General features: G+C 37.7%; 1 protein-coding gene across 3 annotated transcripts; it reads right to left on the reverse strand.

Moving 5' to 3' along the window:
• Window positions 1–6,799: 6,799 nt before the first annotated feature.
• LOC111864353 (arrestin domain-containing protein 17-like) lies at window positions 6,800–22,712 on the reverse strand. Of its 3 annotated transcripts, XM_023851740.2 has the most exons (6): window positions 19,566–19,836; window positions 18,477–18,635; window positions 16,274–16,387; window positions 13,230–13,441; window positions 9,149–9,335; window positions 6,800–6,925 (listed from the first exon to the last, which is right to left on the reverse strand). In XM_023851740.2, exons 2-6 carry the CDS (start codon window positions 18,589–18,591, stop codon window positions 6,858–6,860), a joined length of 696 nt encoding a protein of 231 aa, XP_023707508.1. In that variant the 5' UTR covers window positions 18,592–18,635; window positions 19,566–19,836; the 3' UTR covers window positions 6,800–6,857. The 3 variants fall into 3 exon arrangements, with proteins under 3 accessions (XP_023707508.1, XP_023707430.1, XP_023707356.1); XM_023851662.2 differs by lacking the exon at window positions 19,566–19,836 and adding an exon at window positions 22,092–22,712 and having other exon boundaries at window positions 6,833–9,335; XM_023851588.2 differs by having other exon boundaries at window positions 6,833–9,335.
• Between the last annotated feature and the right edge of the window lie 2,861 nt (window positions 22,713–25,573).

A 25,573-nucleotide genomic window follows, 5' to 3' on the forward strand; every position in this document is an offset into this window, starting at 1 on the left:
TGTCGAATTGGGAAGACTGAGGAAAGTTATTGTCGCTATTGTGTAGGCCGTGTAGCCTATTTGAGATGCTTTCCTGGTATTTTCCAAGAGACTGATGAGAACCACGAATGACGTTATGTCTGCCGATAACCGATCCACATTCCTACCCAGCCCCCCCCCCCCAGTATAGACTATATAGACCGATACCAGGAAGCCAACTTGCTGTGTACCAGGGGTGTTATACATACCAATTTTTTAGGTCAGATAATTAGAAGGGAAGAGGGCACTTGCGAGAAATTGGCATAAGTGGAGGATAACATTAAAACTGACCTTAGAGAACCAGGTGGGTTGATGTAGATGGGAATCTTTTGACTCTGTATAAGGACCAATGGTGGGATACTGTGAACATTGCAATGAACCTTCAGGTCTCATAAATGGTGAAGAATTTGACTAACAAAGTGAATTGGCTTCCCTAAGAGAACCCTGCTCTATAGAGTTAGTTCATGTGTGTGTGTGTGGAACTTCCAGCTTGTATGTAAACTATACTGAATGTGTCTTCAAAGAATACTATCTTCTAGAATGGGGAATCATGTTGTCTGGTAGAAGTTTACTGATGTTTCAGAGAAATAGCCTCCAATTTCAGGGTCAATGAATTACTTACTCTTTGACCTTGAAGATGAAAGCAGTTGGTTCTCCCAAAATGCCAGTGTACATCTTATTTTTATTTATTTTATTTTTTCATCTGTTTTGCTACATAACACTTGGACAAGCCATTCGGCAATATAAGTTAAGAAAATAAATCTACAAAGTTACAAACATACTACCAACATTTGTTACAATCATAAGCAATATATAAATACATTTAAAGAAAATACACAAATTACTATATTTAGCTCATGAATGGCTATGACATCCAAACATAAATACTTGCACCATCCACTTTTTTATTAAAACTAACAAATTCATTTATCATATAAGAAGAATGTTTCATTAAAAAGGATTTTAAGTCTTTTTAAAAGCTGAAAAACCCACCAAATTTTTTATTTTGTTTGGCACCTTACTATGCAATTCTATTCTATCCCCATATTTACCACATTTTTCTTAAATATAGTTCTGCAGAACTGAACATGAAAATCCTTGTATTATAACAATGAATATTTATATTTTGGATCAAATCTGCTTTGTGCTTTTATGCGTAACATAACACCTCTAAGATATACAAAGAAGTGATCGTGAGGATGCCATAATCTTTAAAAATTTGCCTGCTAATTATTCACAGCACCCTCTTCTGCATTTTAAATACCTTTATACTATCACCTATGCCCCTCAAATTATTATTCCATATCTCAATAACGATAAACTCATAGTAATTTAATTATACAGGATGTTTTACTAAGTTTTGAACATAATGACTGGATGTGGGTATTCCATTTAAGGAAGTCACAAGTCATCACATCCCAGGAAGTAGTATTCTTCATGAAGAAAGCAGTGTTCTGGGATGTGGCGCCATGTAGAAGTGGTGTTAACAGACATTTCGGAGGAACGTATCGCCTCCATCTTCAGGGTAGAAGGAAAAATAAAATCCGCAAGCTCATATAGCTGAGTTTATTTCCGACATTAGTCTCCTTGCACCTGCTCTCACTGTTTCTTCGCTGACCTCACTGAAAATGTTTGAGAGGAAAAGTTGGTCTTATTTGCAGATGATACTAATTTGTCAATTACTGGATCAGATGAAGTTGACCTCCAACACAGAATAAAAAGCGTGATGAGAGAGTTAGAAATATGGTTTGAAAAAAATAATCTTATAATAAATGTTGGAAAAAAAAACATTCGCTATGTCATTTCATCGAAAACAAACGAGAGTTCCGTGAAGACCACAAATAAATTTTAAAACTATAGAAATCATCTATCAATCAGAACTAAGACTTTTAGGTATTTACATCACAGAAAATCTAAAGACCGAAGCTATGCAAAGTAGTTTATATGATAAACAAATAACTGAACGCCATGCCGACAAATTTTTAAAGATTATAATATTTTAACATTGGCTGCGCTATACATACTTGAAGTGATATGTTTTATCAAACAATCTGAAGACTTTATGGCAAAAAATTTAGACATCCATAATTACAATATGCGAAGAAAACAGAATTTACATGTAACTCATTGCAATAAAGTTCTCTAAAAAAAAAACATAAATATGGGAATCACCTTGTATAATAAGGTCCATGAGCAGATAAAATTAAAGAAAAATTTTAACTCTTATGCGGGACTTAAAATCCGTTCTGTTGAAATATTTCATTTATTCCATTGATGAATTTATGTCCCTTTAGTTCTTAAGTGTGTTATGGTTTTATGTAATGGCAAATATGTTGCCCTCACTTAAACCATAAAAGAATCTTTGGATGCAGGGTTTCTTTTGGTTATTAAATTGTTGAAAGTGGGATGATGTATGATTGTGATGTGTATGATATGTGTGTTATATTAATATGTAGTTACTGACTTGTTCTGTATCCGAAGGTTTATCACCAAATATGGATTCTTGGAAAAAATAAATTGATTGATTGATGCATAATATTCCTTTCATGTGTTGTACTGTTCTAGCCATCTGGCACAGCAATTTTGTTATTGTTTTTGCTATTTTATTAAGGTCTTTCACGCAAACTGTTTATAGGCAGAAACGGATTAATACTACTATCAATTATGTTACTTAATTCCTATGTACAATATTCACATCTGACATCTGGGAAAACTTTGTTCCATGTGATGAAGGTTGATGATATTACTGCATTTTATAAAATGATGGCTTTATTGATAGGTTTATGGTGATCCCATTTAGTTATTAGTCACTGTAAAGAGTTCAAGTAAATTATTACTTATAACTCATATAACCTACTTCTTGGTAGTGTTAATTTGTTCATGCAGAATGTAACGTTTATACTGACACCAGATAAAGTTTCGGCGATATTAAGATAACAGAGGCTTTGTATTTAACATCATACATTCTGCATCCCAGCAAACCAGGGTAACACATAAATTTCTGTCTTCAAATCACTACATATTAGAGTAATAGTTTAAAGGAGTTTTGTTTACAGTTCAATGTCATTTCTTTCATGTCCAATATGCAGACAGAGGGACATCATGCTACAGATATATGATTTATGTGCAAATATAATTTCTTATGTCTTGCCACAGGAAGGCACAAGTGGCAATATGCATTTTAAAATTCAGTAGTAGCTATAACTACAACAGCACTGTGGCTAGGCATTCTTTGTTTTCATTTTAGTATTATGAATGATATAGCGACTGGCTACTGGTCGGAGTGAGAGTCCCGGTAAGATCAAGAGTTTTTTCTTTTCTGTAATGTCAGACTAACTCTGGAGCCCATCCAGCCTCCTATCCAATGGGTACTGGGGTCTCTTTCTCTGGGGATAAAGCGGCCAGGGCGTGAAGCTGACCACTCACCTACAAGTGCTGTCAAAAAAACATGGATCTGTACGTCTACTCTCAAGTATACCTATATGGCGTACAGCTTAATTAGTTAAGCACAGAGGAAAATAAAACTTTTTCATCATATTTGCATCACTGATGGGGGTAATAATCTTGCTTAGAAAAAACAGCATTTGCTTAGCTCTTCACATAACCTACTTACAATTCTAAACTACACATACACTGAGTGTATCTCTGTTTACAAGCAGAAGTGCACCAAGTTTAATGGATGGTTTAGGTGTGAAATCTGAGGTTCTGGTCATAGTAAGTACTTAGCTTACAGTCTTCTGGGATATGATGCCATGTGATTTTGTAAATGAATACCAGAACTTCGGAGGAACCTGTTGCTTCCATTTTCATGATGAGATCTGAAGATGGAGGTAGCAGGTTCCGCTGATATTCTACCATATTACATGCCATCACATTCCATTAACCTATAATTCTGATGGTTTCGGTAGTTCAAATTGTTTTTATGTTATTTTCTCATACAGTGTTTGTTCTTGGGGTAAGTACCTAATAGATTAGAAACTATTGTCATAATCCCTGATTATAATCATCTCTAAAGATAAGGCTAAAGGAAAGGTCAGCCAGCCATATATTCTCAGCACTTGTTCTGAAACACAGTCAGTCAGTTCATATTCTTTCCTGAGGGTCACATACGCAAAGTGAGATGCCCGTACAAAAGGTCCCATTTATTTTTTAATTTTCAGACTCTGAGACAAGACATGGGAAGTTGAAATGTTAACTTAGTGGCTAGAAATTTTACCAAAATGTTATGTACTACTAATTTCATCATTAACATATTTTTTGTTTATCCCTGTCTTCCATCTAAAATGATACCATAGAAAACTTAATGAATCAATCCTTCCCACTGTTTCATTATGAAGGGGTCCATCCAAATGTTTCTTCAGATCAGACTGTGACAAAAAATTACTGAAATCTGCTTCTGTCAAGACTTCATTATTTCTGTTGTTTGTTCGCTGTGTCAGAGCAGATACATGACAAATGCAAGGAACTTACACCGTTCTGGACGCAAAACTTCTCCGGTGTCAGAAGGCGGTGAACTTGGGGCCACCATGATTTGGTATGGGGAAGGAAATGTTAGGCCTTGTTCCAAAAAAAGTATCCTGCCATACTGGAACTGTCCCAATAATAATGGGCAAGGAATTTTCTAAAGTGTAGTGCACTCCTCTCGGCTTTGCTTTTACCTGAAACAAAGGTACAGTTAACTGCAAGATCACCTTATCATCATCATCATCATCATCACAATTCTGACAAAATACATTATAGTGTTGCAAGTATATGTTGGGATCTTGGGAACAAGAGCAATGGCTAGCCTGTCACATTGGGGGAGGTAGGCCAAGGTATAAGCAATAAATTTCCACATTCAAAGTACTGACAAGCATCTGCACCTATTATTTACCCCGTATATTTCATTTCGAACAATGTTTGATGCTGTACAACAAATGATAATTGAACCAGGTTTCTGGGCATTTCACATGTTGAACACAGGCAAAAATTTAAAATAAATGAGAAGGCATAATTTAATTTTCTTTGAAAATTTTCTAGGTGAAAATATAGTATAGTTTATAAGACACTTGGAAGTGTAATCCTTGCAAGCCATGCATAAATTATTATTATTATTATTATTTCTTCCTTATTCCATTACATCTATAGCAGGCAAAAGCCTTAGATACAGAATTGTGTCAATTTATCTTGCTAATACTCTTAAGCAATTGTCAAGAAGACTTATAAAATAAGACAATGTATGTTTACATCATAATACAATTTCTCTCTTGCATAATACATTAAAATTTAAGATAAAAGTTTCCATCAAAGGTAACGGAATATTTTGGTCACATAGCTTAAACATATATAACAAATCCAAGATATAAAAACATTAAATTTATAAAAATACAAAATTACAATTTCATGATGACCACACATCACTCGTCCCCAGTCCAATAAAACATATAATCAGGCCTCACACAGACAGCCCAAGCTGTCAGGACAACACACACAGGTGGCGGGAAAACCACTGTCAAACCCACAACCTGCCACTCCACAGATATTGGCAAGCCATATCATCCAAACAGTTTATTTTAATCTTGTTAATGCTATCAAGCAATTGTTAAAAAGACCTATTGTATATGACAAGTTTGTCACGTCACATACAACTACTTTCTAGTACAATACACTAAAACTGTCATTTAAAATAAAATTTTAAGATCAAAGCTTCTGTCGAAGTAACAGAATATTTTAGTCATATAGGTTTAACATATACAACAAATCCAACGTATAAAAACAATCAATTATGAGTATGATTATCTCATATTCATGATGATTATTAATTTATTGTATTACTCAACATCTTATACACTTACATAGTTGTAAAAATCATTTTCTCTTAAAATATTCATCAAGTGTATAAAAAGAAACAATTTAAAATAGTATAAAAAGAATTTAAATAAAGAAATTCCTTTAAATTGTTTTTGAACTTATTTATATCGTTAGAAGTTACTTTAATTTTATTAGGTAGTGCACTGTAAATCCTTACGGCCATGTGAGTTACCCCATTACCATATTTCGCCAAATTTACCCGGCTCATATGTATGTCCATATTATGTCTAGTGTTTATATCATAGCAATCCCTATTTGTATCAAATATTTTTTTGTTTTTTACTACAAATATCAGAAGAGAAGTTTCAAAATGTGGTGTTGGAGAAGTATGGAGAAGATCAGTTGGACCGATTATGTGAGAAATGAAGAAGCGTTAATTAGAGTCAGTGAGGGGAAGAATATCCTACACGAAATAAGAAAATGGAAGACTAATTGGATTTGTCATGTTTTACGCAGAAACTGCCTTCTAAAAGAAGTTATCGGAGGAAAGATAGAGGGGCGGATAGAAGTGACAAGAAGACGAGGAAGAAGACGTAAGAAGATGCTGGATGACCTTGGGGACAGAAGAGTATACTGTCATTTGAAGGAGAAAGCTCTAGATCGCATTAATTGGAGGAATTGTTTTGAAAGAGACTGTGGACCTGTCGTCTTGACAGATTACTGATGACGATGATCAGAAGAGAGTATATATAAAGCTCTACTTTGTCTAAATAATAATGAATTCAAGCATGAATGACTGACATGTATATAAAGACACACTGAAAACCAAATGGAGTAAATGCATATGTTCATAATCTACCAACAATAATTATAATTATTGTTGGTAGATTATGAACATATGCATTTACTCCATTTGGTTTTCAGTGTGTCTTTATATACATGTCAGTCATTCATGCTTGAATTCATTATTATTTAGGCAAAGNTTTGGTGGAAGTTGAGGCACAGTAATTTTTGAGGCCCATGTTCTGGAATTATATTCTTCCACTCCCTCAAGTCTTAATTTGGCACAAACTGTAGAGCTTTTTGTGGTTTTCCAAGTTGCATGGTAAGTGCAAATCTGTTAAAAGAAACAGTTGAAGATTTGAAGATCTCATGGCAGTTGTTAAGATTATGGTCTTTCCATCCATAGTTTGCCTCTAGTTCTCTCGAGGTGACCAGGTTAAAGATGAAAGCTAACAGATTTCCAAAGAAACCTGCCGCCTTGAGTCTATCCGTCAAAGTGTCACAGTGGACGTTATCGTATGTGCTTTTAATGTCGAGGAATATGGCCAATACCACGTTCCGGTCTTCAAACGTTTTTATTATTTCAGTCATTAGTATTCCTAGCTTGTCTGTACGACCCTTCTTTCACCAAAATCCATAATGTGTTTCTGAGAATTCTGATTCTTTTCTAGCCACCAGGATATGCACATGCTTATCATCCATTCCAATAACTTGCACACACAAGGAGGAGATATCCAGCCTGCTAGAGTCAGGGGTGCATGAAATTCTACGCAAGGATCCTACACTTCAATTTGAGAGGAAGATATGGATCTCCTTACCAAGCATAAAACTGTCCTTCCTGCTGCCTTCAAACCTAAACTGACTCCTTACCACAGCAAACCACCTCACCTCTATGGATTTCCATAGATACACAAGCCTGACATCCCAATCTGATCAAAAGTTAGCTCTATTGACTCTCCCTGTTATGCCCTAGCAGAATTCCTCCCTTAAGATCCCAAGCCCTCTGGTTGGCAATATAGGCTCCTCCACGAAGAACTCAAGAACACTTTATAAAATCAATACAGGATATCAACCTCCAAAAGGGAGATTACTTTGTAATTTTTGACGTCAGTCTATTCATCAATGTACCGGTGGAAGAAGTCTTACAAGGCATAAGAAATAGACTCAGTATGGATCCTTCTTTCCCAGAATGCTCATCTTTGCAAGTTGAAGAAGTGATAGATCTACTGGATATTTGTTTAACAAGCAAGTACTTCCAGTTTGAGGATAAATTCTACCAAAAAAAGAGGGTATGGCAATAGGAAACTCTCTATCTCCAGTGGTCAGTAACATATTCATGGAGCATTTTGAGGAAATAGCACTGGACACAGTAGACTACAAACCCGCTAAATGGCTCAGATATGTCGATGACACATTCAGGGTATGATCATATGGAGCAGCAAGGTTACAGCAATTTCTTCACCATATCAACACTGTTAGGCCTACCATCAAAATCACTATGAAAGTTGAGGCTAATGATACCCTTTCATACTTGGACATTTTGGTTTTGAAGCAGGGTCCAAAACTGACCACATAAGTGTACCGGAAGTGTACTCATACTGGTCATTATCTACACTTCAAGTCCAACCACCCACATCATGTGAAAAGGGAAGTTGTTCATAGTTTGGTCAACCGAGCAAGATCACATATCAAAACCAGATGGATATTAACAACAAAATTGAAAAATATGACACGATTTGATGTTCAATGAATATCCAAAAGAATTCGTTAACTCTGTAATGAAGCCACTGGCAAGAAATCGTCCCTCTTCAGACACAGTACACCAGGGCACTCTCATCATTACATATGTGTCGGCACTTCTGAGAAATTCAGATGCATCAGAACTGCTTCAATCTCAGAACTATTTTCAAGACTAAACATACACTCCGTGTGGCAATAATGAAAACTGGACCAGTTAGAGATGCCCAGCAGACAAAGCAGTGTGTGTGTATAGCATCCCATGTGATTGTGGGAGATGTTACATTGGTGAAAGAAGATAAAGTCAGGATGATGGATAACTTCCAAAAACATAATATTTGTAGTAATGTACCATCACCACAAACTTTTAGATCTTATGTCTTAAATTAATTTTTTTCATTCTTATTGTGCTTGCCATTCATACCCAGTAATCTAACATTGTTATGCAACAAAATAAATAAAACGTTTAAGATTATGATATCAATGCCATTTTTTCTCACAATGTCCAAGAATTTTGTGTTAGTGTAATGAAGTTTTGAGAAAGCTGGTCTATTTCTAACTGGGGGGATTTCCCATTGCATGAAGTGGCATTAAGGAAAAGTGGTGGCTTTGGTTAGTCGACTTGTATGGTATATGAACATTTACATTAACATCCTGAAAATATGTCTGTAATTCTGTGGTCTTTAGAACACGTGAAAGAAGCTTATCAACATAATGCAGTGACAGTAGTTAAAAATTGCATAAGTAGTGTTTCTAGAACCCTGTAGAAAAATGAAGAAACAAATATGTAAATACACTCCTTTAATAAGAGAAAACACACCAACCATTTGAAGTTCACAGGCTACTTCATATACTTTTACATCACTGGCATTGTCAACTTCAATTGTCATGGGAATGCTTTGTCCAGGTACATAGCCTCTTGAAGGAATATGAGTTGCCAGAGTGAGTGGTCCAGACTTGCAGAAAAAGCAACAGAAATAATCGCTGTTTTCAATCTTGACTGGTTCCTGCAATCACATGTCACACAAAAGATTTCTGTACTTCAAGTATCTTTTACTTTCTCATATGCATGGTTAAGAAATATGCCATCCATTTTAAGCTGCATGATTCCAACAGTTATTAATATAAATATCATTGCTCCTTAATATAAATGACATTCTAGCACAACTATCGCTGTTTGAGAAACAATATGTCAGAGATATGAGCATCCTGTCACATCTTGCTGAAGGATGAACTACAAATGTTTCCTAACAAAACCCAAGTGGTTCAGGAACTTTATGAAGATGATCAGAAGAATGGAACATAGTGACACATTTCTCCATGTGTTCAAGGAGGCTGACGATACTATATCAGACGTTCATTCTGAACTTACTGGTTATGTCAACCAGCAGAGTAAAATCATGACCAGTTTCAATGACCTTAGTATTATAAATGTGTCACTTTATGGTGTGTGATTTCTTGGGCTGTAGTCACTGGATTTATGTCGATGGGACAACTGTTGATGATATCTGAGAGGTAGCAAGAAATGATAAGCAATTTTACTATTCCAGAACTAGAGAGCATGGGATTTGATGACTAAACCCAGATCCAACATGAAAGAGCAAAGGCTCATATGGCTTGTGAATCAGTGTCACTCATGAAAGGCCTGTTCCCATTTTAACCCATAATCTAGAGATGTTGCATGACCAGTCACAACTTGATGATCTTCGCGGTGTGACTTGTGTGACTTTGTGTATGTGTTTGATGACTAATTCCACATCCTGGGTTTGGTCCCTGTATGGATGTTTATGGAAAGTGGAGGGTGTGTATGTATGTATATGACGAGTCCTGTATCAATGTATTTTGATTTATGGGAAAATTGTTTTAATTTTAAGTTTTTATAGTAATGCACTTTTTAAATTATGTTTAGTTACAATTGTAATAAGCTCTTGTTTTGTTTTTTTATATTGCCTATGTTAGTTAACTGGTGTGTGTTATTTTAGTTGTGTGACTTATGTAATCTATTACATGTATACATCTATAATCAAATGGACTATTTCCACATCCTAGGATTTTTGCCTGTATGGATATATGGAAAATAAAGCAAATGAATGTGTAATGATGGGAGGGGTACCTGAAGTCAACTGTCTGACAGACAAGATAAAATAATCAATTAAAACTGAACAGGATATAGACCACATTCCATATGAGCTCCTAAGTGATGTAAAACATAATTATTAATTTCCATCAATACACATATAAATGTAATGGTTTCTTAAAGCCGTTGCTTTCAAGGCCTATTCTTACAAAGTTCTTTTTCCTGGAATTCCTCTTTCACATATTATGTAAATAATATCAATATCTAGTACACTGTTGTTTCATTAGGACTGTAGTACACATCTCTCACCCACTGTGTGCACTGCAAAGACAATGAGTATAACAAAAAACGATCTGAGAGTTTTAAATGATAAGGAAGTACACAGAGATATTTTTGAATGTCATTACATCCGTAATTTGATCAGGTGACTGTACTTTCGTTACATTTAGCATTTATGTGTTTTCACCTAACAGAGGCACTCTAAGAATATGCACCTCTTAAGTTACACAAGTTAAAAATATCTGTAGGACTGCAGGAGAACTGAAATAGCAAATAACTGTTATGTGTTGGCAGCACAAAGCATACAAACAGAACCATACTGGAGAGGCTGCCTGTCTGTCTCTTCACATGTTTATCTCCAATATTACTAAATGGATTTTAATCATGGGTGACATTGGGAATCCACAATAAATATTGTCAGGCACGTTAAATTGTGATGTGCAATGGTCCAATACAACCCCTACGAGTACTTTACATAAATCTCAAATTTAACTTTTATTTTGTCAAAGCCTGCTAAATACAGTGGAGCCAGGTCAGCTTAAGAGATTGTGACTGGCTACAGGCTGGACAGCCGAGGGGTCACAGTTTGACTCCCGGTAGGGGCAAGATTTTTCTCATTTCCACATTGTCCAGACTGGCTCTGGGTTCCACCCAGCCTCCTATCAAATGGGTACCAGGAGTTCTTTCTTAGGGCTAAAGCAACCAGGGCTTCAAGCTGAACTCTCACCTCCATCTAGTCCCGAGGTCAACAATACATGGATTTATACTTACACTCTCACATACATCTTCATTACATAATGCTCAGTTATTATATTCAAGCATCCTGCTGCATTGAGGTTACATTCTCTGTTGAATATTCCCTCTACAATGCAACAATCAACAACATGGATTCACACTTTAATATCACACAGTTGTCATTATGTGCATAAGATGTTATATAAAACTATTAAAATATATATTCATTATTATAACTTTACATGTGTTTGAGACGTTGTAATGTTGGTACTACTAATGAGAGGAATTTCTAAGTATGTTATTGAGATGGTTTTCAGTGGCATGTATACATACCAAGTCCATGATGATCGATTCAGGCAATAAAGCAATATTAAGGATATTACCTCAATGAACTGAGAGGCTATAGTGTCAGTAATATTGATGAGGATTTATGATGTACGCCACTGAGATGGGGGCACACGGTAGCGTAGTTAGTTGAGGGGTTATGCTACAAGCCAGAAGGTCGCGGGTTCAAGTCCCAATGAGGTCATTGAATTTTTTTCAGTTGACCTAATCCTTCCAGCTGCACTAGGCCCTGGGGTTTACTCAGCCTCTAACAGAAATGAGTACCAGGAATTAAATAAATAATTTTCCTGTGGAGTAAAGCGTGGCCGGCACATAAGGCTGACAACCTTACCGCCATCTATGAGCTAACTGTCTAGATAATGTGGGACCCTCAACGTCTCTCAACCCTATGGGCCTTACAGAGTGGACAATTTTCAGTCCAGTGTGACATACAAGTCTACAACACTTCAGTCTTTATTCACCTTACATGTTTTGATTCAAAAGAATCATCCTCAGAGGCGCACCAGTATGATCAGGAGGAAACACTGTCACACAAGATGCTCTAACCATATGCACCCAAGCCATGAATAATGCTCACTATATAAATTTTGTATTTATCACGTCTGGTTTTGATGCTTGTCCCAGGTATTCACTACGGCGCCTCTCAAAGTGTAGATCCACGTATGATGCTGTTTCTTTCAAGCGCATTTGCTGGGTATTCTGACTGGGATTTTCCACTGCACGTGATATGATGTTCACTTTTTCATAGAGTAGCCTCCAAATGGATTTAAAATTGTATTAAAATTTTCTTTTGCATGTAAAATTTAGTTATTATGTTAAAATATCACGAGCCGACATTGGGTCATGTTGTTTTCCTCCTGATGGTGGGAGATGTCATTTATTTCTCTTGATTTTATGTTCTCATTATTCATGTAGTTTACATGTGTGTTGTGTCATTTGTACTGTTTTGAATAGTGGGCCTTCACCGCCTGGTACAGGGATAGCTTTACTTTTACTTTTTTACACCACTGAGATAGACTTAGGTGGCATGATATATATGTACATACCAAGTTCTGTGAAAATTGGTACAGGCGTTCAAGCAATATTAAGGCTGTATCTTGCGAATCTGAGAGGGTACAATGTTGGTATTACTGGTGGAAAGGAAATGTGAAGTGCATCGTTCACATGGGCTCAGGTGGCATGGCACATGCACACACAGTCTTTTGCATTTAACACTGTAGAGTGCAGTGCAATTCAACATCCCTCGTTGTGTTTGAAGTATAAAAGTAACTATTATAACCAACATTTAAATTCAGCAATCAAAGAGTACCAGAATACAATGAATCTGAATGGCATATCAAGGAGCTGAGGTAGTTTGCTCATATAAGCCGACAGAAACTGAGGAACTGGGGTATGTGAGTTTTGGTTACTCAGTATTTGATGCAGTCCAAACATTCACTGAAATGCCATTGAATTCTGGGCTTACCTTGTTTTTAGGATCTAAAGTCAGATCTAAATGTGAGAGAACTGTAAAAAAAGCCTTCACTTCATGATCAAATCTCCAAGGACGATCAAGCGTGGCTTTAACTGTGTAAACTATATGGAAAAATTCCCCTTTAAAGGATGAAGGTAGATTATTAGGCAGGATCATACTGAACTGGTAATAGTGTTCTCCACTTTGCAGCACTTCTGTTTTACCTGAAAGAAAATGATCTATATCACTAAACAAAATAATAATTAGATATAGGCATTCACCCTTTGAAGTGCACTATACTTGCAATTATTTGACAAAATGTTAATACTGTATACAAATTAGACATGTCATCAAGGTGATAATTAAAACTGAAAAAAAAAATCTGCTGACAACTAGAGGCAGTTCAGACAGAAGATAAATTAAATGTACTGTGTCTGAAATATATTTTAGGATGTATCATATGCTGACAGTGACACAGATTATTAAGTCATAATTAGGAAGTGACTATATTCTATGAGGCTGGTCACGGTAGCCAAGCAGTCTAAGGCATGCACTGTCTTCGCTCGCTTGGAAGCCGGTATCATGGGTTCGAATCCCACTCAGGGCATGGATGTTTGTGTGCGTTTTTCTGTGTTTGTCTACAGGTATAGGCCTTGCGACGAGCTGATCACTCACCCAGGGAGTCCTACCGCATGTGTAAGATCTAGTAAACCGAAGTGAAACGGAGAGTTTCATGGAGGTAGGCCTAGGCCCAAATTGAGGCTGTAGCACCATAGGAAAAAAATATTCTATGAGGGTTGACCAGAAATCATGCAACAAATTTGCTTTCTCATTCACAATTTATTTTACTGAAGCTTCAAATATGTCACATTGAAGCCTGAAACTATGGTTACCTTAAACTATTTTTCAAGTCGCTCTCCTTTTAAACCTTGAACCATGCAATGGTTCTTCTTCGTGAAGTTCCTTGGAGTCCCCCCCCCCGAAACGCCAGGATGCGAGCTGTTCCTCCTTCTTTCCAGTTAAAACCCTTGGCTGACGTCAGGTCAGCTGACCTTGTCCCACCCCCCTCCTGGACGCATTCCGAGCTTTCGTGGGTAGTACAAATGAATGTATCGTTCTCTCTTCCCATTGACCTCGGAAAGGTAACATCGCTGCGTCTAAATTTGGTTTCGTTATGTTGAACTGATCTTGTGGAAATTCGGTTTCGGCCCGTAGCAGTGCTTGAAGGAAGAGTGCCCTCACGACGTGATCAAGGCTGGATCAAGTCGTGAGGTAAATCTTTGTGTTTGTAATTCAGGAAACGCAAGTAAGTGACTTACTGTTGTAGATGGTTTCCTTTCGATTATGAATGCCGTATGGCGTAAGATAATTTGGTTTTGTTTTGGGTTGTGTTAAACAGCAGATCGCCCCTCAGGTGTGTATGTAACATGTTTATATTTCCTTGTGCCCTCAAGGCTTGCTTAAGTACATGTTTGTACAGGAGAAGTAGAAAGACGCCATGAGGCGTGCCTGACTTGAGTTCTGTGAGGCTAGGCACAGTGTAGTTCTGTATTAATTATTTATCACATGTTCTGACCAGTCCCTGCCCATCAGGCAGAGTCCACCTGTATACATATGTTATCAATATACATTTATTTATATGTTTGGAAACGCCAGTGTTTATGTATACTTGTGCAGTGTGTTCCCTACCAGTTCGGACTAGCCGATCCGTCCAGCTTGGCCCATAGTGCCGACAGTGGTTTTCCTCTCCCGAGATCCCTTACTCGACCTTGGGGAGGCATAGTACATCACGTTACAAGCAAGTCGTTTCTTATGAGCCTGTCCCTTACCCATTTGAGCAGGGGTTCACGGGTCTAAGTGGGTAGAAGAACTGGGTTCTTTACCCACAGGGTCAAGGGACACGGCTCAACCTACAGCCGTAAGCCACTGAGATGTAAGAACCTGCATGCATTAGTGGTACCATTAGGCAGGTCTCTGTCACAAACAGCTCTTTACTTTGGAAATTACTTTCTCCACCATCAGCACCACCAGTGCTGCTTAGTAAATGTGGTGGTGGTAGAGGAAGTCATTTCTGAAGTAAAGAGTTGGCTGTGACAGGGAACTGCAGAGTGGTATTGCAAAGACATACAGGCTCTTGCACCTCCATAGCATAAGGCCATAGATTTAGAGCAGACTGTGCTAAAAAACTGGTACAGACAAAGATTCAGGCAGAAATATGACATATTTGAAGTTTTAATAAAATGAATTGTGAATGAAAGAAAAATGTTGCATTACTTTCTGGGCAAACTTCGTATTTTCGGCATACAATGGAAACCAAAACCATCATACCAGATATATCACCAAATACACAGGACTTTTCTTCCACTGGGCTGCAGACTCAAGCTGTGACATGCTTTCAAAGATGTTTTGATGAAGTATGAATACACATTACCACTACAGTTTTACAGTAGTAATTTAAAGACATAATACCTATTTTATAGATCTTTCATTCTCATTGGATGCAATCTAATCTATATAAATAAAAATGTAACTGTTCGTTTGTTCAGGATCTTAAATCTCTGAAAGTTCTTCACCGATTGCTTCGAAATTTTGACACAACGTTGCATTCGAATGCGCGCATTTTTATATACCTATTATGTAGATGTCACACCTGTGACAGGTAAAAACATTCTTCTTTTGAAAAACAGCATTGGAATTTGGAATTCAGAAGAGTCACCCCTATGGAAACGCTAGAACAGACCGTTGCAAAGGAAGTAACAATAGCGATACTGTATCGAATCTCCACGGTTACGGCAAATGCACGGAGCGTTCCCACGATTGGCTGAGTGAATGAGCTATTCTTGCGGCCAAGAACAAAGACGTCTACAAACTTAACAATATCATTCAGTCTAACATTCGCTGCAAGGCAGTCACATACAAGTCCGTCGAAACTGTTGTGGAAGCACATGAAGCGGTTAATTATCCAACAGAATTTTTTAATTCACTCGATCTGCCACAGCAGTGCGTGGCCGGGTACAGCTAGTTAATAATGATTCAGAACATTTAAATTTACTTACCATGTCCTCCAAATACTTTCACACGATTCTTAAAATACTTCTCATAGCCCCTGTACGTCTCATCTCCTACAATTTTCACAAAACTGGCCATTCCTTTGAACTCTACTATGATACCTACAATGTATTCAGAAAAGTATATTTATTACTTACCACATTCAGTTAAGTAATTTTCATAATATACTATTGCAGTTTTGCATATGCCATCATTATATATATTTGAGATCTTGTGCTTTATAAAACAATAAGATCTATACGACTCAGTATTCCAATATTCATAAGTATAACACAAAAGGGAGAATGAATTTGTATGTCCAATTATGCAATACTGCTCATTGTAAAGAACTATAATCAATATGAGAATACAAATACATAACAACTTACATCCAAATTAAAAATAAGAGAAAAAATTAAGACCTTTAAAAATAAATTAAAAAGTTTTTATTCTCTACAAGGGTTTTTTAGTAACAATGATAGATGGTAGTCTGGTAAGTTCAGTTAGTTTCAATATGATATGGAAGTAATAAACGGTCTTTGAAACGTTATCTTCACTAAATATGTGACGTTCTGTTTTACACGGCTGACTTGTGCATCTGGTGGTTTAAGTATATTTACTGCTTTATAATGAATTGCTGAGAGTTGTCATCTGTGGTTTGTAAGCTACAGCAAGGGGATGCTGTATTGTACATTGTCTTGCATATTGTTTTGTACATTGTATAAGAGTTGTTGACAAGTAGCATTTGGTTGCTTTCAACTGACTTGTGGAGTTGTGCCTGTGTAACAGTTATGGATGTTAAATTATCGATTATAAATTATCTTTCCATATACACTAGAAGTATCTCATATGTGATTTACGTTGCCAAGATGACATTTTTCAAGCACAGACATCTTTCGACACTGGAGTCACCTTACAGCTTCCTGCAAATGAGTGAGGTGCCCAGGCAGAAGAGTCGATGTTCCTCCTGCACATCAGGCCATGAAAACGCGAACTTGCAACATTAATAGTATGCATCCTGTTGTGTGTTATAAATAGGATATATAATTATTTTAAAAAGATAAACAGTTCCATCCATTGTGACTGGTGAATACTGTTAGTGTGATGGACCAGAATGAAACAAATCCCTCCCCAGCGGTGAGTGGCGGCATCGGAACGCTGTCGCTACTATAGTAATAGGCAAGTCAACACCCCGCCCCTCTCCTCGCGGTGACGTAACATGGCGTCAGGCAACAGCGGTACCCATTATGTAACAGGCAAACACTGAGACTATATAAGAGAGCTATACTGCCTACGAAGACAGGTGAGTTAGAATCTAGCCAGCGGAAAGTTATGAGTTGAAATGTGGCCGTCACCGAGTTCAGTTGTTGTTGTCAGTTAAGTGTATCAGTCGCCGAAGTGAGTTCTCAAGTCAGCAGCCTGCAAGTTGAGTTGGAAGCGAATCAGCAGTCAGTCAGTGTGTGATCAGGAGTGACACAGTTGGAGTATAGCAGCAGTCGTGGAAAGAAGAACTGGACGCATGTGTAATTGGAATACGTGTAGACTACTGAAGATAGAGTGAACAGATTATTGTGAATAGGGTTATAAAGTGTGAAATCCCGCAACAGTGTGAAGAGATTATTGCGAATAGGGTTATAAATTGTGAAACCCTGCAACAGTGTTATAATTAATTGTAGCTGATACTTGTAGGTTGTTAAATAAACCAATTAACAATCCGAACAGCGTCTTCAGTATTTAAAAGCAAAGTAGACACTGTTGTACCAACATTTATTTTTATTGACATTACATGTTTCACCCCTTATACTGGGTCATCATCAGGCATACAATGATACCAGTCTCAGTTCCTATATTGCATCTAATTCTTCAATAAGGATCCTTATTGAGCTCTTGAGAGTTTTTAGCAGAATTTGAATCCTTCAGTTAAAATTTAAAGTAGTTAGACAATAAAACTTAAAACTAAAGATTAGAACACAAAATAAATTGAATTACAGAGAGGAAACTGCACACTGCCCACCCAGAGCCCACTAAGTGTAAAAGAAATGTGCAAAAGCATAGGATAATTATGCAAGTAAGTATGGCATTCTCCAGCCTTGCTCATAACACAACAGTGACACATGCCAATAGGCTTATATTTTGGAGACTGGATATTGAGACTAATTGGAAATAATAAAATGATTTCTTTACTTTCCACTGTTCTATCATCATACTCACTGTACAACTCTTCTGGTGCATCAATTTTCACCACTAATTGTCCAGACACAGTCTGTCCACCGAAGTATGTGCGCTGTGGATTGTCAAAAATCAGTTGTAGATCTGTCAAACCCATACTCACATGTGTCAGTGTAAGAGTTCCTGAACAGATGGTACAACCTGCAACAAAATTCAGAACTTCATAAAACAGACACCTAAACACAAGTAAGGAAATATGAGGGTAAGTCAATAAGTAAGTTACAAATGGATATAGAACTTAAACAAATAAGAGTACTGATTTGAAAAATGCTTTTATTTCTCAACATAATCTCCCTGTACATTGAAGCAGTTGTCCCATCGTTTCACAAGCCCCTGAAAACCAGCAGTATAAAATTCTTTGGGCTGCTGTCGGAACCAAGCAGTGACTTCCCTTTCTACAGCTTCATCGCTGGGAAAATGTTCAGCCAAAAGATGATGTTTAAGGGGGCCAAATAAATGGAAGTCACTTGGACCACTGTCGGGACTATATGGAGGATGGTGCAGGACTTCCCACTTGAAATTTCGCAGCATCTCATTTGTCTTGTTGGCAGTATGGGGACGCGCGTTGTCATGCAAGAGCAACACGCCTTTGGTGAGGAGTCCTGGTCGCTTTGGTTAATTGGCCTTACGAAGTTTCCTGAGGATGTTACAGTAGGAGTCAGCATTTATGGTTTGGCCTTGAGGATGGAATGCGGTGAGCAGTATGCCTTTGCGATCCCAGAAGACTGTGAGCATCACTTTCCTGGAGGATGGTGTCATCTTAAACTTTTCTTTGGCAGGCGATGCAGGAAGTTTCCGCTGCACTGACGCACGCTTTGTCTGGTAATGGTGGTAATGGTGAACCCAAGACTCATCACCTGTGACAATTTGGGCTAGCATATCGTGTCCTTCATCGTGGTAGCGATTGAGATGCTGTAATGCTAGAACTGTTCTTTGCATTTTGTGTTGTGGGGTCAGAATGCGCGGCACCCATCGTGCACAGACTTTGTGAAAACCTAACCTGTCATGCATTATGAGGTAGGCCATGCCGTGCGAACAACAAATAGCAGTGGCTATAGTGTCTACAGTTACCTTTCTGTCTGCTCGGATTAAGTCTTCAACCCGTTGCACATTCGCCTCTGTGGCAATCTTCGTTGGCCAGCCAACGCAGTGTTCGTCTTCGATACGTGTCCGCCCTTCAGAGAACTTCTGCACCCAATTGTAAACAGCTTGACGTGACAGGCAGTTGTCACCGTAAATGGGAAGCAATTCTTTATGAATATTCTTTGATTCCATTCCTTTTGCCCACAAAAATGGCACAACGGAGCTCTGGTCCAGACTTGTACACTTACAGCCTCCGCCATCTTGCAAATGCTGTTTGTCTTTTGTAAACATCGATTGTTTCGGGTCGAATAACATCAATTGCCACCGGACTAATGCTGTCATCTAGTGGCGATAGCCTCAAGGGTCTCATTCAAATATGTAGTACCCCACATCAATTTACAACTTACTCTTTTTTTTTTTCAATTGTTGATTATAACAAAATGTAATACTATTACTTTCATATCATTTTCAGATTAACATTAATATTACTACATCTACATCACGAGCTTCCTATACATTTTTACATATATACAAAATATTGAATATTCCAATTTGTCAGTGTGAACGCAACAAAATTACAGAAACCAACGACTGACTCGATGACGTAAAACATCAATCAAGGAAATTTGTTCTTGTTTTATACTATAACTTTTGTTTTATATAATCTAATTTATTGTATTATTACATCAAGTATTTTATATAATTAATAATATTGTATCCAATTTTACTAGTACTGCAGTTCAGTGGTGTATATATGTTAACCATGTATTTGCCTGATGATGGCTATTAATAGCCGAAACATGTAGCATAGCCAAAACTAGGCACTGATCTTGATATTAGTTGTGTTCTGACTGTAGTAATAAAGAAGTTTTAACTTACTTATTGACTCACCTACGTACATTACATATATAATGAAGCACAAATCGAGTAAAATAAAGATTGCTTACCATGTTTCTGACAGATGCTGCATTACACTATTTTTTGACATCAATGCAGAATTTCTGAGATACTGAAGTCCTCCCTGTAGGACATGACCTTGCACTTCTTCCAGAATCCCTCTACTAAGACCCATATCTTAGCTGTTACTTAAAGGGGTCAAGGATTTAAACAACATATCAGCTAAATTCTGATCAATGTTTGATTTCCTATCCCCCTTATTTTCAAAATCTACATATCTACATATTCATACTGAAAATGTCTCAAAATCCCTATATACAATTTTGTATACTGAAAATGTCTCAAAATCCCTATATACAATTTTGTTCAAAGCTTTAAACACTGACTTTTTCTGGAGTGGGGCTTGCACACACCTTAAGTATTAAATAATTCAAATAATTTATTTTATAAGTGTGTCCCACTATTTACATTCGAAGCAAGTGATCAGTTTTTAATGAAACTGCTGTGAATGTCATACAGGGAATTTTGCATTCTTCTCTTTATTTAATAAACAGAACGAGGTGTCACTGAGAAAGCAAACCCCTGTCGCTGGCCTGCAAAAATAACTTCCAACTGTAGCACTATGGGTAGAACATGTTGTCTTACTGCTTTTACTTCCTATGGCTGCACCCACACACAGTCACATTTTCAATATCTGCTTTCCTACACTGGGATGTAATATAAGTTAACTGCACTTTTTCTAGATGATGGCACAGAAGGTGCATATTAGAAGAAATAATTCTGAGAACTCAAGTAAAAATGGGATATTGTCCAAAAATTAAGCCTAATGACACTACTAGAGCAACACAAATTCAAAGACTAGAAGGTTTACTCTAAGGCCAAGCTGGTGTAATGAACATGGACTATTTAAGTTACAATGCTTGAATAATGATCACATGATATGACCATAATGGCCATCGGCCATCCTCCTAGGATCTTTGTAGAAGTACAGTTCCTATCCTGAGGGTTAGTCTGAATGTATTCCACACATTCCTCCCTACAAGATGACTGCTTATCCTCATAATGAGATTTCAGCTGCTTGTGATTCTAGTGGTCTAGCAAGTAGTACAGAACTCATGTCTGCAAGATTCTGTTTTAGGACCCCAATATGTCCTTCATATAACATTAATTTAAAACGTCTGTGTATCCTCTAACTACACTGAAAAGGAATTAATAACATAAGATTTGAAAATTTTTATACAAAGAGTTATACTGTATTTTCAATTTTTGTCTTTTAATTTTGATGCATACTGCAAAAATGGTTTCCCAGTTCTTCACAGAGTTGTTCTGCATTATAAATTCATTTCTGTTTGTAACACTTGACAAATTTTAGCCGTCCCTGGTGCCATAAAACAGATGGAAGCAATAAAATCATTTTGTCTTCTGCTAGCACTGCTTACACTCTTCTGAATTTTGAATCTTTTGACTAAAGGACAGAAGAATGAAAGAATGGCTATTCAAGAGAAAGCTAGAGGGGTTCCTTCTTTAGTGCTAAGACCTTCCATTATAGCTGCAAGAGATTATTGCCCCTCTCCGGTTCAGCGATTATTTATTTGACACACTCTTACCAACACTTACAAGTACTATTATTATCACCTATCACGTCCTCTTGACGTTTCTTCAGCACTATCACAATTTTCGGTGATGCGTCTGCTGATCTGCTCAGTGACTGCTAAAACCAAAATCTTCTCTTCAAAGGCTGGAAATCGACTTCAGTCATATATGGCCGTCATAAGATGTCTTCTATCTTGCGAAAATTTTTAAAATTTCCTATCGCGTGTGAAAACGATATTTCTGACGAGTATTCTCGTTATGTAGTTTCCGCACTGACCACACAGAAAACGTTTACAGATTACCTAGCAACAGTCGCTGCACGGACTCCCCTGTTGCGTGACGTCACAGCCTAGTGGGAAAGGGTATTTGCCGAACGTTGTTACGCAATGAACACTCGTTGATATGGATATTCCTACGCAACGGTCTCAACAATTTCCATTGTTTCATTGCTCGTGCAGGGCGACAAATAACTTCACGTGAGTCTCGGATTTGGCGTACACGTTTATTAGCCATACTCACTCACATTCACGAATACAATTATTATCCACTTATAGCGTCGCCAGTATCACAATCTTCACTCTTCAATTTCCAACTGCTGCGGCTATCTTCCAACTGAATTCGGCGGATGTGATCAAAAAGGTTCATATAAACATGTGTCCGATTTTGGACGGTTACGGAGTTATGACCGTTTTTTCATTCCCGTACACGCCCTCGTGTGAACCGCGTCTATCATTTGGCGGGTCGCTATTTTTAGCCAACTACAGACAGAGCGTTCTCTTTATCTCGACATCTGAGAGGCACCTAAGGCGTGGTGGGTTGGTATGTCCGGCCACGGCTAGTGTGGCGGCTACTGGTGTTCAGAACAGTTCTCATCTCGGTGCGTCTGTTACGTTCACGATGCCATTTACATTTTCATTTGAGCAGTATGCAGATATGATTTACGTGTACGGTTTCCGAATCGTAGAATACCAAACCGGAGGGTGTTTACTGGAGTTTACCAGGCATTGCGAGATATCCGTAGACTTCCCGGCGTTCGTATTGCAGCCGAGCGTGGTGTTAATGAAGAAGGCATTGTTCGTATGGTACACCGCAGTCCACGTAAGAGTACGCGAAGAATTGCCAGTCAGGTCTCCAGACTTAAGCCAACTGGATTATTGTGTGTGGGGATGTATGAAAAAACTGGTTTACAATGTGAAGGCGGTAACGCGAGATGCTTTGCTCGGTCGCATTCTGGACACCGCTGACCACATAATAAACAGCCAGGTGAAGCTGCTACGTGCTACCCGCGCGGTTCATAACCGAGCGGCAGTCTGTGTTGCGGCCGGCGGTGGCACTTTCGAAAATCAGCTTTAAGCACCAATAAATTCAAATTAAAGGTAATTTCACGAAGTTAACTTTACATTCATACTTTAAATGTATCATGTATTATGCTGGTTTATTATTTTGTTCCGTTTATTGTCAGTAATCGGTACCTTCTATTATGAGGTTAGAACGGTCATAACTCCGTAACCGTCCAAAATCGGACACATGTAGTTATGCCCTCCTGCAGTTATGCCCTAAAGTCGTGAAACACTCTGTATAAGCGTTTTTCGAACTGATTGGTGAACACCGGCTTTAACAGTTCGGTTTGCTAGTTACCGCGGAAGTGCATTGTTCCTGCTGGTTGAAAAATCCGTTGCTTAGAAAATGCATTATTCTGCTGTTTCAATAATCCGTTGCTTCGGAAATGCAATATTTCCCGTTGTAGCGTAACGCTTCTAACAGTTCGTTGTAACCTTGGAGACTCGCTGTTAGAATTTAATTCGCGGCATGTAGTGTTTCCATGGATATCCGCTTCTATCATTTGGACGATCTCTTGGCAACGGCCTGTCTGGGAATTTGTTTTTCGCTGTGGGAACTCACAATTTCGATTGTTTTCGTTGTTCAGCGATGGGCGACATATAACACGTTAAAACATTTTACTCAGTTTTTGTACGGTACCAATTACGAGTTAATTGATGGATAATATAAATATGGGTGCAAAGGGTTACATTTATTTCAACCCAAAAATGTGGTAGGAATATGGGTTTCATGAAAGCGAAAATGTGGACGCCATGTCAAAAAGTCTGGGAATCACAGCATTAAGGAAATCAAATCAAAAGTTTAAAAGAATCTTTTTATTGCTAGTGGGGTGGGACTAAGTCCTTTGTACTGCAGCCACTTCTGGCCTATTGTACCAGCCCCAGATGATAGGTGAGGGTGATTGTGGAGCAATTGGTGGAATGAAGTATTCGGAGAAAACCTGTCCCAGCGCCACTTTGTCCACCACAAATCCCACTTGACCACACCCGGGCCGCTGCGTGGGAATCCAGTGACTAACCGCTTGGGCTATGGCGCGGCCTTTTCAACATATCGTACTTAGTCCTGAAGTTGCAAAACTTGTTTACATATTTCAACACTCCTGAACACTAAATTAGAAATGTGCACTATAAACTCTGTTCAATCATTACTAGTCCCATTGGGAACCCTTTAAGACGTATATTGTGGTTGAAATATAAATACGACTCTATGGCCTGGATTACATCAGAAACACTTCATTTTGAATGAGTCTCAGCTACTGCTTACATCAGCGTTTTCCCAGTCCCCACTATTCATTGATTTCTGTTCCTTCTTTGATGATCAAAACCCGTACTTGTATGGTCCGGATTTTACCTCACTTTCCCTCATACATTTTTCAGTGTCAAACATGTATTGGGAATTAGTGTCCATTGTCTATCTTCCATCAAAATTGCAACATTTCTACATTCCACACTTCAACACTACATGCAACGGGATGCTGAAATACAGAATCATGTATTGGGAAGTATTTAACAAAATTGCATGTAGATGATTGTGTAGTCCCAGCCTGCAATAAACTGAAAATGAAATCCACAGGATACAGCAGACTGGAAAATGTTATCTTCAAAACTGCAAGCCACAGATCCACTCCACATGTGAAAGTTACTGTTCCCATGCCAATGACTATCCCTGTATACTATGACAATAAAAAGGAAGTTCAAGATGATGATTCAGGAAAATGGAATATAAGCTAGATGCCATTTCAGGAAAATGGATTTTACCATAATATAAAAACATACTTGATCATGTGCAGCTCTAAAATATTGGCTATGATTCAACAGTCATTAAAAAGGTGTGCCCATAGGCACCAGCGACATAACTGAATCACGTCTTTCTTTCTTAACGCAATATGAGGAACATATTCTAAACTTTCACTAACATAAGCTACAATGAAAATCTTCAGAAGTACTTACTTAAGCACATACATGGAACTTATAATGAGTGCATACACCTGATGATGGCCGTTTGTGGCCGAAACATGTAGTGTAGAAGGCAAAACGCAAGACCTAAAATAAATTGTTACACTTAGGATGGAATTTATATCATATATCCTATAGAGTGTAACAGGATGCTTAAATATAATATTGGAAAAAAAGAAAGAAAGAAAAAAAAAAAAAGCTAAAATACTG

The sequence above is a fragment of the Cryptotermes secundus genome, unplaced genomic scaffold (genome assembly GCF_002891405.2).
Source record: "Cryptotermes secundus unplaced genomic scaffold, Csec_1.0 scaffold1894, whole genome shotgun sequence".
NCBI classification, from domain to species: Eukaryota; Metazoa; Arthropoda; class Insecta; order Blattodea; family Kalotermitidae; genus Cryptotermes; species Cryptotermes secundus.

Coding starts and splice junctions, on each gene's coding strand:
- LOC111864353 (XM_023851662.2), bottom strand. CDS start 18,591: ATGGGTTTGACAGATCTACAACTGATTTTTGACAATCCACAGCGCACA. Junction 16,388..18,476: donor TGCACCAGAAGAGTTGTACA/GTGAGTATGATG, acceptor AATACATTGTAG/GTATCATAGTAGAGTTCAAA. Junction 13,442..16,273: donor GAAAGTATTTGGAGGACATG/GTAAGTAAATTT, acceptor ATTTTCTTTCAG/GTAAAACAGAAGTGCTGCAA.